The following is a 14,704-nucleotide window of genomic DNA, read 5'->3' as shown; positions in this document are numbered from 1 at the left end:
ATATTACAAATGAACTCCCGCTATCACATGAGAGCAAACAAAGCAGCAGCCCCGACACCAGCCGATACAAACCAGCTTGGACCAAGCCTGGCTCCAGCTGCGTTGTCTGCCGCTTCCGCGGTCGCATTTCCTCCAATGATGTACTCAGGCTCGTAGCTCTTGACAGCAGTGTTATTGGACTTTCCATCCCAGCAATAGCGGTCGAAGCAGGTCTTGCAAGCGTCAGGAACAGTCTCATTCGCCTTCCACCAGCTTCTGCTCATGACAGCACACGCCACGCAAGTAGGCCACTCCTTGTCAATAGTAGCGTTACCCTGAGTAGCTCCATTGAGAGCATTCAGAATAATGTTGTCGCGCTCGGTAGTGGTATACGACATATCGAAAGTAGAAACGTTGCTGTGATAGGTGTAGGGAGCGTTGGGGATGTAGAAGATCAGCGGAGGGGGAACTTCGCCGTCTGAAAGAGTGAAGTTGTTTGCGTCACAGCCAAAGAGCGTAGGGCGCTGGTTCAACTTCTCGTTGATAAAGGTCTCAGCTGATGGGACTGAGGGAAATAGTGTGCCGTTGCCAATGCTGGAACCAACACGGTCATATGTAGCACGAAGAGCAGTACCATTGGGCCAGTTGTTGTCCGTATCAGCAGACGAATCAATGGCAAAAATGATGTCAACGCCACGAACGGGCTGGATCAATGGGTGAAGAGGAATGTTCTGCAGATCCTCTCCGCCATCGACAAGAGTCAACTGGCGATCCTTGGAATTGACGCTCTTGTCGGTAGGGTTCCATCCGAAGAAGGGGTTGGGTGCATACTGGGCGATATCCTCATCATCCTGGTCCAAGCCAACCAAGACGCCTTCAATGGCTTTGACAACAATGTCGGGAATATCATTCTCTTTGCCGACCTTGGTGATGTTGTTGAGAAGGAACTGGTTGAATAGTGAAGAGGATGTTCCCATAACAAAACCGATCTGATCAAAGCCGCGAACGCATTCACCCTTGGAGCTGATGCTGCCGTTGGTGAAGTTGGAAGCGAGATACTCAGTGGGTACGAAGCCAAAGGTTGTAGGATCCCATGTGCCAAACTCGTATGGGTTGAACTCATATACAGTGGCGTTCAGGGAGATGACGCGCTCGCCCGGAGCACGACCATCAGCAACGAGGATGGGGAAGGGCGTGTCTGCGTCCTTGAAGTTGGAGGTATCGGCAATGGAAGAGAAAGTGTATGAAGGTCCACCCTCAGGCGCATTGACGAGCTGATACGACAATGCGCGGCCCCACCAATCAGTGAGAGTAGTATTCCAGCCCTTGTCCTTGTCGTCAACGGCATCTTTCATCTCATCCCAGTACTCGGCAGTGTTGAGAAGACTGATCCCAGAGCTCTTGGGGCCCTTGAAGATGGAGCGATCAAATCGCCAGACTTTGTCACCAGACTGCAAGTCTGGCACTGTTGAGAAGTTGTTGGCGAAAATAGATCCCACGAGCCAGCCACCGCCAGAAAGACCAGCCAGATACGTTGCCGACTGGAGAAGGCCGCTGATGGGGCCGGTCTTGTTGTTGCGTGAATCAGCAGCTGAGAGAAAGCCTGCACCGTTCATCAAAGCGCGATAACCACCGCCGGACGCGGCGATGGCGATGTTGGGTAGACCAGTCGCATTGTTTTTATGCTTCTCAACGAAGCTCTCGGCATCGAAGCCGGAAATGTTGGCTCGCGACAAGAATGTCTTTAGGTCATCGATTGTGTTGTTTCTGCGACGACGAACCCAGGATTCTTCCTCGCTAGACAGTCCATCGGCAAGACGAGCTTTTGGACGTGTTGAAGGGCAATCAACTACTTTCGGAGCATATCCGCCACTCGGAGAATTTGGTAGGGCTCGGATCCCGACTGAATTGACCCTGGGGATCAAAGCCGTGTCTTCCGGAGCAGCAATGGCTGTGCTGAGCCAGAGCGTCAAGGCCACGAAGCCGAGCATCCTGACTATCTAAAACAAAAAAACAGCTGTCGAAGAAATAAAGACGAAATATAAAGTGACAAAAGAAGATGGGAATGCAAAGTGGAGGATTACAAAGTGCGAGGCCAGATAAATAAGCTGAGTAGGCCCTTCAGCCAAGGGGCGCAATTTACGGAGTAACCAACGGGTATGATCTCACTGGGTCTAAGCACATGCTAGAGTTTTACGGTGATTAATGGCTTTGACTGGTTGCAGGGAGTGACGCGGCATGAGTGGCTAGTTCGTTCCGTGGGCAGCGAGGATAAAAAAGGTTGGGATCCACCGACGGCTTCTTCGGCCGAGAGAGTTTCGGTTTTTTTGGAACCCGTTGTGGAGGCTGTGTCTCAGCTCGGAACATTCGGCACGAGCTAAGCCACAGAGAGAAATGACGTTGCGATGCCAGCTCATCCAGAGAGGCTAGAGAGGGGAGAACGAAAGACAATGGCCACAGGGCTGATGGAGACAGGGAAGAGGTGAGGGGGCTGTAATTTGCTTCTGAGCAGGACCGAGAAATGGGAGGCGGTGACTGGTTCACATGGAGATCTTCTCCGAATGATGATCTGTTGAAGGAGAATGGGACTTTGGTCCCCCCCGCATCAGAGTGGAGAGGGGATTCCCAGACGCGGATATAAACGATGCGTGAATACGCGTGAAACATCATGATAGGCTCCGACATTGGAGACGATGACAGTGGGTCATTCGTACCCAATTCAGCTTGTCTTACCCTACAAACATGGAAATTCCCATCTTTAACAAGCTCGCGAACATTGGAGCATGCAGAACAAGGCTGACATGATATGGCGACAGCTGACGGTGTCAATTGAGCAGAAAGAAAGATTAAATACATAAGCAAGAAATTCGAACAGCACGATATAAAGACCAAAGGAACTTTCCGGTTGCGGCCGGTCCCCATATTGAGCAAGCTCAGTTTTCCGTCCGTTGGCGCGCCTTTTCAAAATTGGATGGGAAATTCTATCAGAGTCAGAATTAAAGGAATTTGTTGACGTTAAAGCAAGTTACCAAGCTTAACTGTCAAGGAGAGTATTGGCATTGACATATTAAAAGGGCGCTTAATAACACATCTCGGCAATAAAACAAATATTTAGGAGGCATTGCATTAGGTGTTGCCCTTATCTAGATAGCGAACAGTATTTATCAATTACTGAGATTTCCTACCCCTGGCAAATATTAAAGATGTATTAATAATTATCCAAGTCTATTGCCTGAGATCTTTAAACTTGATCCCTTTTTTAAAAAAAAACTGCTGTTTTAAAAAAGAAGAAGCCATAATCTGTAGTGGCAGTTAAATTATAACCCTTCGTGTTTACTAATGGTAAGGGAAGTCCATATGTCTTATAACTTTATTAATAACTTATTATACTGATGTAAGACTGCAGCATATTATTAAGGGGCTGAAGAATAAAAGTTTCAGATTAGGACTAAAAGGGCGGGATAATAACTGTAAACTACGACCCTTAGACAAGCAAAAAAGGGAGCAGGGCATGGCGGGGGTCTCACCATAGAGCGGCACGGCTCTACATCGGCCTCAATATAATCGACATTCAAGCGCCACAGGGCAGATTCGCATATCTTTTTGTTCTTCAACCCTGCTACAAATACTCTCTAGATCCAAGCATAAGAGTTTCTCTAATTCCCATCTTCATCAATCTTCAGCATTGTCAACCCTATCAAGATCCCAAATCTATCGTCTCACAACATTAAAAATGAAGGCCTCAGTTATTCTCTCGACTCTTTACCCTGCGATTGCGGCTGCCTTAGCAGCTGTATGCGAAAAGGATGCAGGACCATGCATCATGGCCAACGATTGCTGCGAAGGCTATACTTGTAAAGCGGTACCTGGAGCAGGCTCTAAATGCGTCGCCAACCAGGCGTGTGTTGCAACAGGAATGCTCTGCCATGTGCAGACCGCGAAGTGCTGTGGCGATTTTGCGTGCACTAGAATTTTTGGCCAAGTAGGAGTTTGCGTAAGTCATGTCAAAATCCCTCTGTTAATTAAGGTACTGACTTGATGTAGATGAAACCCGTGGACATCAAGCCTACTTTGCCCTGATCTTTCATTTCAGTGGTTTAAATTGTTATACCCTTGTTTCTGAAAGTTATATATGGTTATATATGGAGTTTATATCTCATGGGATTGATGGAATAAGTCCTTAAAATGTAACGGCTACTGAACAGGTGTTCATTGCTTTCTGATTTTCTATGGCGGTCTGTAAGTTACTCGTGGCAGTTTTCGGGCCAGGACTCCTTTATCTAGGAAGGGATTTATTACAGCACGTGTTGGATATGTTATTGCTTCAAACCTATAGACCATCATTATATTCATGCCAAAAGTTTTGCAATATTCGTCTCGCGAAGCCGTAGTAAGATAATCTTTCTCACTCTACCTGTTTTTCTGGCTTAATACGCCGTTCAGCTCTACGGTTAAAGAGCTCGACCTTGCAGCCGACCTCTTTTTCCTTCCCTGCATCGTTATCAACAGAACTAGCCAAATGTACCCATGCCATATACTGGCATGACTCGCTATTCTTCATCTTTACAAGCCAGCGTCTTACAAATTTATCTTTCAGCTTTACCAAAAACTAATATCGCACTAAAGATATACTCAGTTCAAGGGCAATATCCACAAGCACGTCAGCACTTTCATCACCACAGGTTGTGATGACAATCCCACCATATCCGCCTTCACCTGTTTATTATATGCCACGAATGATATGCACTGTGAATGACTTGGCGCTCTGTACGGAATAAGGTTAACCACATCAGCCAGCAGAAAGGAACCTCCATTGGGGAAAGTATAGATGGCGAAATAACTCAGCTTAAGACAGCACTGATTTCCCCCGCCATTCTTTTTCTTCCCCTGGATTATTTTATGCTTGCTGTATCCCCTTATTCCTTCTCCATAGTCCTTTCACTTGCTCTTCTCTAGGGTTGTCCCTCAACGTAAATACGCATGCCACTTCTCCTGGTTATGGCATGGAAGTTCTGGCATGACATGTTTTCACAGCTCCTCGAAGCCAACGGAGGGCGGCATCGCGGGTTGGAGACTGTCAGAGATTCTGATAATCTTGTGCGTCAGAAGTTGCCATCAAATTGCTCGGCTGAGCCTGTCAACGTGCGAGGCTTCTTCGGACCCAACTGCGTCGGTCACGCGATCAGATTTATGCCGAAGCCATTCGACTGGCGCGTCTTTGCTGCCGAATTGGCCAACATCCGTTTGGAGACCACCGGAACCAATTCACCGGCACCTTCCGCTGAATCGTGTATTCTTCCTCGCCCATCAAGGCGAATGGGTCGTTCTTCACTCTTACCAACAGGACAATAGCATCTCTGCTTATGATTGCAAAGCCGAGCTGTGTGTGCACCGAGCTGAGGAGATGTGCCCTCGCATCTTCTTCTGGCTGGGACACCGGGACCACAAGGGTGCAGCTGGTGTCTAGTCCTGCGATTACAATCAGATGAATTTGTCTACCGGGTAGGATGGTGGACCGGTCGTGGGTCTGGAGATGGCTGATCGAGCCATATGTTTATGAATTCTACGAAGATAATAGTTTGGATACCGACTAACTCGTACTTGTAAATCATGGGGGGTTTTAAAGCCCGATTTTCCCTGCCTGTAAGGCTAAACGGCGATGATATAAGGGGGCAGAAAAATTAGACTAGATCAAATTGTGCAGGGCGGATACCTTAGATTGAGCGCTGGTAGCTAATAAACTTCATTCACACACAAATCATAGGGGCTTATCGGACGGGATTTAGTGGAAGTTTATATTGTTAACCAAATCAGGGGCTGCAAACTCAATGCAGAATAATTAGCAGTAGCCCGGTCACCTGGCTCCATATTGTCACGAAATTAACAGCCAGGTAATTGCATAAATTATTTTATGTCTTTGATCAATTTTGTACAGTAAAGACAGTATATACAAGGGTTGCGATCTCCAAGGAGTCGCGAGGTTACACCGAAGGAGTCATCCTTTCCTGCGCGAGAGTACAGTCCCCAGATAATGATTCACTCCACTATGGCGTCAAAGCAGCCTAGTTGGAGGCAGGGCAGTCGAGGCAGCGTGCATCATACCAAGCGAAGCCGCTGCCAGCATCAGCAGGGTTGATCGTTGTAGCATCATACTTGAAGAAGTAGCAGATGCCGTTGACGCTGTCGTAAGCGACAGTCTTGCAGTCAGGCTTGGTGGTACCGCAAGCAGCGACGCAGTTCTTGAGGTCAAGCTTGTTGTTGTGAACGCTGTCGTAGCTGGTAGCAGCCGAGTTCTGACGCCAGCCCTTGCGACCGCAGATAGCACCACCAGCAGAAGCAGCAAAGCCACAGCCGGCGTCGTAGAACTTGTAGCCAGTGGCCTGGGACTTGACGTTGATGGTCTTGAGGTCATACTTGGAGAAGTAGCAGATGCCGTTGACATCGTCGTAGGTGACAGACTTGCAGTCGGGCTTGGTGGTGCCACAAGCCTTGATGCAGCCGTCGAGGGTGAGCTGGAAGTTGTGGACGCTGTCATAGCTCTTAGCGTCCGGGTTCTGGCGGTAGCCGGTCAGACCGCAGAGGGACTTGGAGGGGATGTTGACCAGGCTGCACTGGTCCAGGCTGCGACAGGGCAGCTTGTTGTTGGGAGCAGCAGCAACGCTGACAGCTGACAGAGCAGCGGTGATGAAGGCAGAGTAGTGCATCTTGTTGATTGATTTGGGGAGTTGAAGAATGATTTCTTGAAGTTGCTTGCTTGAAGTTGCTTGATCTGTTGAGGAGATGAGACTGGAAGCGGTGATCCTTTCTCTTTCTTATAGGTTCTGGCGAGGGGTGAATAAGATCTTCTCTTCATCAAAATCTGCTTTGTTGAGTTCTAGATGCGCATCCTGATGACTTACAGCAGAAGCTAAGGCGTACGTGCAAGGCAAAAATGGAAAGGTTCGCCTTACATCATGACAGCTGAAAGTCCACAACTGAACTATTAAAGAGGTTATTGAAACTTGGCAGTCGGTATCTGTTAATGCAGTAATAAATCGACCTTCTTGTCCTCGGACCCTCGCCAGATGCCCAGCCTACTCGCGGAATCGCTACCGGTCAAAATTCCGTCTAGGTCAATTGAGCGGAACGTTGATGCCGTACCCACCTGTCCTTCCAGTCGGGCTCTTCTAACATATATCATTGGTTGAAAGGCATAGACTAAAGTTGTTCGCAGACGCTATCAACGCCACGAAACAAAGGCCATATCATTTCCGCGTTTAGTTCCGCAATCATAGATGCTCACCCAGTCACACAAATTTCCATTATGAGTAAAGTCTCAAATTTCAGCCTTTTGAGAGTAGTTGCTAAACCATTTCAGTATCGATGGACTCGATGTGGCGGCGCGAAGGAAGAAATAAGTCGTATCAGGCAGAGTCTCCTGTACAATCTGTGTTTGCGCCCATCGGCCACCAGTGAAGTTACTGGGTCCAAACGGTGCCGGGTTTAGTCGGTCCGAAGGCATCTTGGGTTTCTTATGTACCTCAGGCCTTCTTTCCTCACTCACGCATAAGCCACAAACTCGAGCCCGGTTGAAAGCAATAACATTTAGCTGAGCATTGCAATAGCCTACTAGACATCAAGACAACCGCCTGGTGGATGGAGTGGGCTGGCTGGAGGTTGTCGTCCCTGAGAGCTGCAGCTTTGTGGGATCTTAAACCAGTATGCCAAGCTAGAGACTAACGAATGCATCCAAGTCCTTGAGGACGCAAGAGTAAATGGAAGATTATCGCTTAGCCAGGCGATAGCTTTCATGATGTAGAGATTTTGAGGGTCACCCGGATGGCCGATGCTTACAAACACCTCTGTAAGTGTATCAGACTTATAATTGGTAGATTAACAGCGGAGACTGATAAAGAAACCCCCAGCCCTATACGGCATCTCGTCAAAGTGCCCCACGCTGAGGTGTCTAATGATAATGCTTATCTTTTTAAGTCGACTTCTTTCGCCCAGCAGACTGTGATTGGCTTTGAGGGGATACGCAAATATCGAAACGTCGGCCAACATCGCACCTCTTGGCGAAAACTGAAGACGGGGCTATGGCTTTAGAACCACTAAATCCAATAGTGTTCCTTAGCTCTAAATGTGTTGTTCTCCTGAAGATGAAGAGACAGGTTTAATAATAAGTCATGGGAGTATGGCTTTCGAGGAATTGCCTGCGTCTTTGTTGTTTCTGCATCTGACCCCATTCACTCGTTATTTGTTTGGTGGCTATGATTGCTGCAAAGGTTCTCACCGCAGTGGCGGCTTTGATCCTTCAGCCCGCGTTAGCTGGACCTTGTCGCCCGATCTCGCGGTCAACGACGGCGTCTGCTGAGTCTTCGACTTTGCTCACATCCACATCCACGCTCACTTCACTCCCTTCCACTACTGGCCTTACGTCTATTTCCATCCTGTCCCTTTCGTCCTCCCGCACTTTGGCAGGGGAAAGCACCACTACAGATGCCTCTGAAAGTGAGACAGTGACGAAGGAAACTTCGGTCACCAAGACCTCGTCTGAGTCAGCTGCTAGTGCGTCGTTAGTCACTACAGAAGATTCTTCGAGTATTATCTCTTCTGCTACAACTACATCTGGGCTTTACACTACTGAGTCTACATCGCAAACCTTGACGGTTGGTTTAACCACCACCGAGGACATTTCTACTACAACGGAGACCTCTTCAACCGATACCATCAGCAGTGAAGCTTCCACTTCGGCCACCGTCACTTCCATCACTACAACCGACCGATCCTCCCTATCAGAGGCATCTGATACTCAGACTGCCGGTACTGAGTTTCACGATACAAGAACTGATACTGCCACTACTACAGACGTGTCTTCGACTGCTGGAGCCTCCTCGACTTCAGCTGAGGTATCAACTACAGCTGAGTCAACGACAACTTATGCTAGTACTTCTGCCACCTCGACCCTCGAAGGGTTTACAATCACCCCTAGCTTCACCACCTTGACTACGGTTGCTACTACCGCTATCACGACATCTACATACACCACAACAACTGAGGCCGCATCTACAACAAGTGAGGAGTGCCAAATTTACCCTTATATGCTGATTTAAGGATAAATACCTCTTGTGTAAATTATATTCTTCCTTTTATGTAGTAGTCAATGACTATTTACTTTTATAAGAAATGTCTATATAAGTTGATATATATTTACTCTTTTAATTATTCCTGTACGTAAACTCATATACTTAACTCTATAACTCAGCATCAACTCGAATACTATAGCTCTTCGCCGTCTGCTTTACTAGAGTAATCTGAATACCCCAGCCAGGAACCTTATACACGCTCACTCCACCCTGTGACAACGTTCCGTCGTTTTTGTCGTAGACATTGCCGGCACCACAGCCACCTGATTCTGGGGTCACATCTATAACACGGATAGGGCCGTAGCCAGTCTTTACCGACGTATCAACAGTGTAGAGCAAGACGCCAGGAGCGCAAATCTCCGAGTCAAGACCCTCAGGTATACGGGCCTCTGCAACAAGAGCGGAGGTATGGTTGACGGCGACTACAACCGCTTTGGCGCCATTGTCAGAAATGTTCAATTCTAGTGGGCTCAGAGTGTGCTGAGTAGTTCCTCTCTCTGAAACACAATCGACAGATTTGTCGTTAATCCAACCTAGGCGCCACTTGTCCCAGGCGAAGAAATCAGGGGCAATGCCGGAGAGATCTCCCATGGCACTCCAGCCACCAACGTAGTAGCCCAGGCCAAGATCCTCGAACGGGTATAGATCGGCCAAGCACATAGTATGTCCGGTTTCGTGAGCCAAAACCTTCCAGCTCTTTGTTCCCCAACCTGTAAATGCGTCGGTTCCAACCGTAACAGTCTTCCGAGCAACATAATCGCCTTGTCTAGTGTTGGCTCGTGAAACAAACGTGATGGACCGAGAGATCCCTCTGCTGCCCACGCTCTTTACGGGAACAACATAGAGGACATCTGATTGGGACGGGGGAGGGCGAGTCCCGTTAGTTGTGTAGGCGTCGAGGGCATCTTGGATGTATTCTTGATGTTCTGGACCTGTGAGACCTCGCTCCCAGCTATATGATGCAGCAGATTTGGGCATGCGGTAGAACTTGGACATATCGGCCGAAACATTCAGTGATAGAGCCCCGTAAGAGGCTTGGCTGTACCATTCGGTTGTTTGGGGGACTATAGCGTCGTAGAGCGATTGGGGGGTCTCGTCTTGAGCAGGTTCGGCATCAGAAAAGTCAACAAAGATCATGAAGCCTTTGAGAGTTCCGGTGCTTGGGGCACAGTCCCCATTGTAGTCAAAGCCAACACTCATCTCCACGGTGTTATTGGCTGCCAACTTGCAAGCGGCCTTTGACTTAGGGGGCGTTGGCTTGCAAGCAGCAGCGCTGGCTACTGCAGGCCACAGAAGAGAAAAGAACAGAAAGTTCATGATGATGGATCTTTATTTGAAGCAGAATGAGATGTGATGAGTGATGGGAGAGCAATTCTTTAACGTACATTGGGACATATTTTATGCTTTACTTTCTGCCAACTCGCGAGGCCCATCATGCACAGCCGGCTTGATATTTTGCCAGCATTGCCAATGACTCGAGATTGGCCGACTGCAAAGTGCCAATTGAATTACCAGCGCGTTTCAGCTTCGGGAGCCACTGTCAGCGTACTTGGGTGCTCACGTCAGCGGGCCAGTCGCTTTCCCCGATGTCGACCTCTCTGACTGGTCAGTATGGGGCCTCGCACAGGGTCTAGAATCGCAGTCATTAATTTTCAGGATAGCAAGATTGCGCTTCCATGCATCTCTTCAGAGCTATTCAAGCATAGCCACTTCAGCTCAGGTCTCCTTATGACGCTTAGCGAAGCTCACCGAAGCTCTACAATGTCCTTATCGATGTCAGCCTTCGGTTAGATGGCGTGACTTCACTTGGGCTGATTGGTCCGCAACTGAAGGTTTCTGTCACACTATTATGAAATGAGCAGTAAGTAGCTACTGATGATTGATGTCAGAACTACCAAAAGGCTGAAAATGACATCAGCCGCCATAACTTCGCCGCCTTGAGGAAACGGCGGTGAGGGTATTGTCGAGGATGCCTCCGGAACCATGAGCCTGCGGCCCTTCTCAGTGATGGTGTAGGAGACGGATTATACCGATTGCCAGTTGGCTACAGAAGCTAGAACTTCAATGATAAAAGGCTATAGTATCCTGTCGTTATGTCTGTCATGATTACCATCATCGACACTTCAACAACAAACATATCTCTCAAACGACCCATAAATCTTTGGTTCTTTTAACCTTACTTAATCCCTGCCTCAACCTCGAGCATCTTCACCACCATCCCTAAACTATCTACAATGCGCTGCAAGTATTTTCTTCTTGGCTTTGTCGCCACAGCTCTGGCACATCCTACCGTGAAGCCCGCTGACACTGGCAAGCGGGTTCCTGCTTCATACGAAGGAAAGGGAACCAATTTTGACTACGAACAATGGGTCCCCAAGGAATATGAAAAGAGGAAAGATGATGGGTCCTGGCAACCCGGGAAGTATGAGGGAGACTGCACTGGTTATGATGATGGAAAGTGGAACCGAGAGAAGCAAGGTTAGAAGACTACCTACTGAGGAGAATAACGATTGCAAGTGGGCACATGGAAAGTATAAAGACAAGAGGACTGGCGTTATTAATCAGAAGTAAAAGGGCAGCTACATAGTTTTAAATTCAATAATCAATTTATCTAAATTTATAGATCTATAGAGCCAGATAATTTTTATATTTATTTTAGTAATAGTTTATAGTGAATTTATTTACTAAAATATAAAACTACATATATATTTATATTTAGGAATTGCTTAAAATAATAATTAACTTTTAGTAAACGGACTATCTATTGGTAGAGCTTCTTCATTCTGTAAACCTCTTTTGCCATTCTTTTTACTTGTAATCCCAAATGTTGCGCCATAGGCCATATCTCAGCGTACTTGACCAGAGCCCCAATATTCTGGCCCATATTTTGACGAAGATCCTCGTCATCTTGGGCCACAAAGGCTAGTGACCATCTACTGAGGTGGATTGTAGACGAGAGTGTCACCATGTAAGTAAAGAAATGAGTATGTTTAAGAAGAGGAACACGATAGCTGATCAACTTGCTAAGCTCCCTCGCAGCGCGAATTGTATGTTTGGTATGTGAATTGAAGGCATCGCTGGACACAGCTGGCGTGTTGGATACGGATGGCTTGATATAATAAGTCAACGATGGATCCAGTTGTGAGTGAGGCTGGTGTAAGAGGATGGAAATAGCCTGCCACATCATGATGGCCTGGAACATCATCTCATCTAAATTGCCATTGCAATAAGCGTCGTATTTTGAAGGAGGTAAGCGGAGCATCCAGTTAGCGAGGAGCCTGGCGACATGGTCGACCTCCGATGGCATTGTTTGAAGAGCACCCAAGATGCAGGCACATTGGATCCGATAGGCGTATGACGAAAGCGGGCTGGTATCAAACAGTCCCAAGGTTTCCGAATCGCGTGGGTGAATAGGGGCAGGTATTTGCTACATCTTGTAAACATACAGTGTATACCGGTCTTCATAACGAGACTTACTCCGGTGAGATATTGAGACTCTTCACAAGGCAGACCGACGTCCGTAGGTACATCATACAGAACAAAGGTGTTAGTCTGATGCACGCCCGACATAAGCGCATCCACAACGTAAAGCTCCCACCATGTTCTTCGCCAGCTCTCCTCAAGTATCGGAATTCCTTGTCCGTTGGTGACAGCAAACGGATCAGTGTTTACTTTAATCTGAATCGAGATATCCCGGGCATCTGCCATGAGCTGTCTGGCCTTTTTTTCTTGACGATTGCCGTCAAGTCCAATGATGACAAGCAACATCGCCTGCACTAAGAAGCCGTTTGTGAGAAGCGCACCGTCTATTTGGTGGGATGCATCTGTGAGGAGCCTGTCAGAGCTGTCTCGGTCGATGTATAGAGAACCAATCCAACGTATCGCTGCTAGCAAGGGCTCCAAGGAAATCTGCTGTGCTAAGATGAGAAGAAGCGCCTTTGGCGGTATAAAGGGATGAGCGGCGTAGAAGTTCTCATAGAACGAGTCGATGTAACGTTCTCTTAGAGGGAATGCCTGGGGTACTTGGCTGACAGTGCCGCCAAATAGAGTCTCGGAAGAAAAGCCAGGCAAACTAGTTGACGTGATAGTTTGAGAGCACGCGGCAATTTGGAAGCTTGTGTCAACGCTCGAGTGACTTGTGGCACTGCCAAAAAAGATGGTAGGATCGAACGCAGAAGGGAATTCCATCACGGTCACCGGGGGAGTAGGACCGACTAGCGTGACAGCGAGGTCATCAGTGGGGACAAGAGCCTCGGCTGCTGTACTGTGACTAGGGGATTGAGAAGCTGTGCGTTTACGGCTGTTATGTCCGCGACGGGAGGCTGCATAGACGCAATCGATATCAGCAGTTCTGCAGCGGGAACAAGGGCGTTGTCCATCGCATTTAAGATGCCTTCTACGCTGCGCGCAAGACCGATGTTAGCATGTAGTTCTTTTCGAGCATCATCGTCAAGACGACGCCATGGAAACACTAGGTGTATTAGGCGGTGTAGGGATGGTATGCAGAACTCACGCAAGCAAGACACGCAGCTGGAACCAAAGGAAGGCTACGTCGAGCATCAGCCGCCACAGGTGGCTCCAAAGATGGCAACATAGTAGGCACAAAGCTCACAGAGCCAGCAGGCGATGGAGGATTCAGAGTGGCTTGGGCCGTGAACTAGCTTAATTGGCTCAAGGAGACGGTGGGGAGGTACCTGGGCTTCCTTCAACCAGGCGGAGAGGTTATATAAATGACGTATGCAATGTTCTCATCACGAGACTTTCTGTTATTTATGTGTAAGGGAGGTAAAAGCAAACTGCAATAATCATTTTATAGCGATATTAGAAGACGTTAAGAAATTTACTGATTACTGCGCCTCCGCCTTTTTATCTTTCAGCTTTCAGCCTTAAACCGTTAATTATTATTAGCTAAGACCCAGCACGGAATTTCCCGCATTTTGACGGTAACCTAGCACTATTCCTAAACTAGAACTCAATCTCACAGAAATTCATTTTTGAGAGATTATTCTTTGCGTTATCGCTATCCAGGTTTCTATGCCAACGACGTGGTTGATAAGAGATTCAGCAGCTGACATTGACAAACTGACCAACACCACCAATCAAGGAAGACTGCATGTCAAAGGTCTGTTATCGATCTGTGATATAACTTGAAGAAAGCCTCGTTTTGTATGGAAATGTATGTTCTCAATCTTCAAGAAAACGACACGTTGACAACATCGGGGCTGGATATTGTACTACCCACATAATAGTAAGGTAGCAATAGTAAGTAATAGGGTTAATAATATCAATAATATCAATAATAATAAGCATTAGCATAACTATATCTCTATAAGACTATAAAGTGCTTATTATAGGGTTATATATAGTATAGTTTATCTTAATATTCTTTATAATATATAGCACTTAAATAGAATAATATATGAAGTACATAAAAAATAATATAATAGGCTCTAATATTAAAGACTACTAGTAAATATAACGGTAATACCTAACTATTATGTTATAGGGCAAAAGATTGGGCCTTAACTACTACTGCAGCAATTGCAGTAATTTGTATAACTGCTTATAGAAGCCTTACAGCGCTATTACGTGCACAAATC

General features: G+C 47.2%; 8 protein-coding genes; 4 read left to right on the top strand and 4 right to left on the bottom strand.

Moving 5' to 3' along the window:
* Positions 1 to 23: 23 nt before the first annotated feature.
* FFUJ_11312 (probable lysophospholipase (lpl)) lies at positions 24 to 1,970 on the bottom strand (the record flags this gene model as incomplete). Its single annotated transcript, XM_023570195.1, has 1 exon — positions 24 to 1,970. The coding sequence occupies one exon, from the start codon at positions 1,968 to 1,970 to the stop codon at positions 24 to 26; it is 1,947 nt and encodes a 648-aa protein (XP_023437343.1).
* Positions 1,971 to 3,712: 1,742 nt separating this feature from the next.
* Positions 3,713 to 4,059, top strand: FFUJ_11311 (uncharacterized protein; the record flags this gene model as incomplete). XM_023570194.1 has 2 exons in its annotated part: positions 3,713 to 3,973; positions 4,024 to 4,059. 2 exons carry the CDS (start codon positions 3,713 to 3,715, stop codon positions 4,057 to 4,059), a joined length of 297 nt encoding a protein of 98 aa, XP_023437342.1.
* Positions 4,060 to 4,977: 918 nt separating this feature from the next.
* FFUJ_11310 (uncharacterized protein) lies at positions 4,978 to 5,331 on the top strand (the record flags this gene model as incomplete). The annotated part of the gene is made up of 1 exon (XM_023570193.1): positions 4,978 to 5,331. One exon carries the CDS (start codon positions 4,978 to 4,980, stop codon positions 5,329 to 5,331), a length of 354 nt encoding a protein of 117 aa, XP_023437341.1.
* A 710-nt stretch (positions 5,332 to 6,041) lies between these two features.
* Positions 6,042 to 6,683, bottom strand: FFUJ_11309 (uncharacterized protein; the record flags this gene model as incomplete). The annotated part of the gene is made up of 1 exon (XM_023570192.1): positions 6,042 to 6,683. One exon carries the CDS (start codon positions 6,681 to 6,683, stop codon positions 6,042 to 6,044), a length of 642 nt encoding a protein of 213 aa, XP_023437340.1.
* Positions 6,684 to 8,228: 1,545 nt separating this feature from the next.
* Positions 8,229 to 9,071, top strand: FFUJ_11308 (DAN4-Cell wall mannoprotein, expressed under anaerobic conditions, completely repressed during aerobic growth; the record flags this gene model as incomplete). Its single annotated transcript, XM_023570191.1, has 1 exon — positions 8,229 to 9,071. The coding sequence occupies one exon, from the start codon at positions 8,229 to 8,231 to the stop codon at positions 9,069 to 9,071; it is 843 nt and encodes a 280-aa protein (XP_023437339.1).
* Positions 9,072 to 9,212: 141 nt separating this feature from the next.
* FFUJ_11307 (uncharacterized protein) lies at positions 9,213 to 10,421 on the bottom strand (the record flags this gene model as incomplete). Its single annotated transcript, XM_023570190.1, has 1 exon — positions 9,213 to 10,421. The coding sequence occupies one exon, from the start codon at positions 10,419 to 10,421 to the stop codon at positions 9,213 to 9,215; it is 1,209 nt and encodes a 402-aa protein (XP_023437338.1).
* A 917-nt stretch (positions 10,422 to 11,338) lies between these two features.
* FFUJ_11306 (uncharacterized protein) lies at positions 11,339 to 11,587 on the top strand (the record flags this gene model as incomplete). Its single annotated transcript, XM_023570189.1, has 1 exon — positions 11,339 to 11,587. One exon carries the CDS (start codon positions 11,339 to 11,341, stop codon positions 11,585 to 11,587), a length of 249 nt encoding a protein of 82 aa, XP_023437337.1.
* A 278-nt stretch (positions 11,588 to 11,865) lies between these two features.
* FFUJ_11305 (related to Zn(II)2Cys6 transcriptional activator) lies at positions 11,866 to 13,698 on the bottom strand (the record flags this gene model as incomplete). XM_023570188.1 has 3 exons in its annotated part: positions 11,866 to 12,531; positions 12,582 to 13,505; positions 13,618 to 13,698. The coding sequence occupies 3 exons, from the start codon at positions 13,696 to 13,698 to the stop codon at positions 11,866 to 11,868; spliced, it is 1,671 nt and encodes a 556-aa protein (XP_023437336.1).
* Positions 13,699 to 14,704: the final 1,006 nt, after the last annotated feature.

This window comes from Fusarium fujikuroi, chromosome FFUJ_chr11 (genome assembly GCF_900079805.1).
Source record: "Fusarium fujikuroi IMI 58289 draft genome, chromosome FFUJ_chr11".
In the NCBI taxonomy this organism is placed as follows: domain Eukaryota; kingdom Fungi; phylum Ascomycota; class Sordariomycetes; order Hypocreales; family Nectriaceae; genus Fusarium; species Fusarium fujikuroi.
Note: the sequence above shows the minus strand (reverse complement) of the source record. Positions and strands in the feature narration are given on the sequence as shown.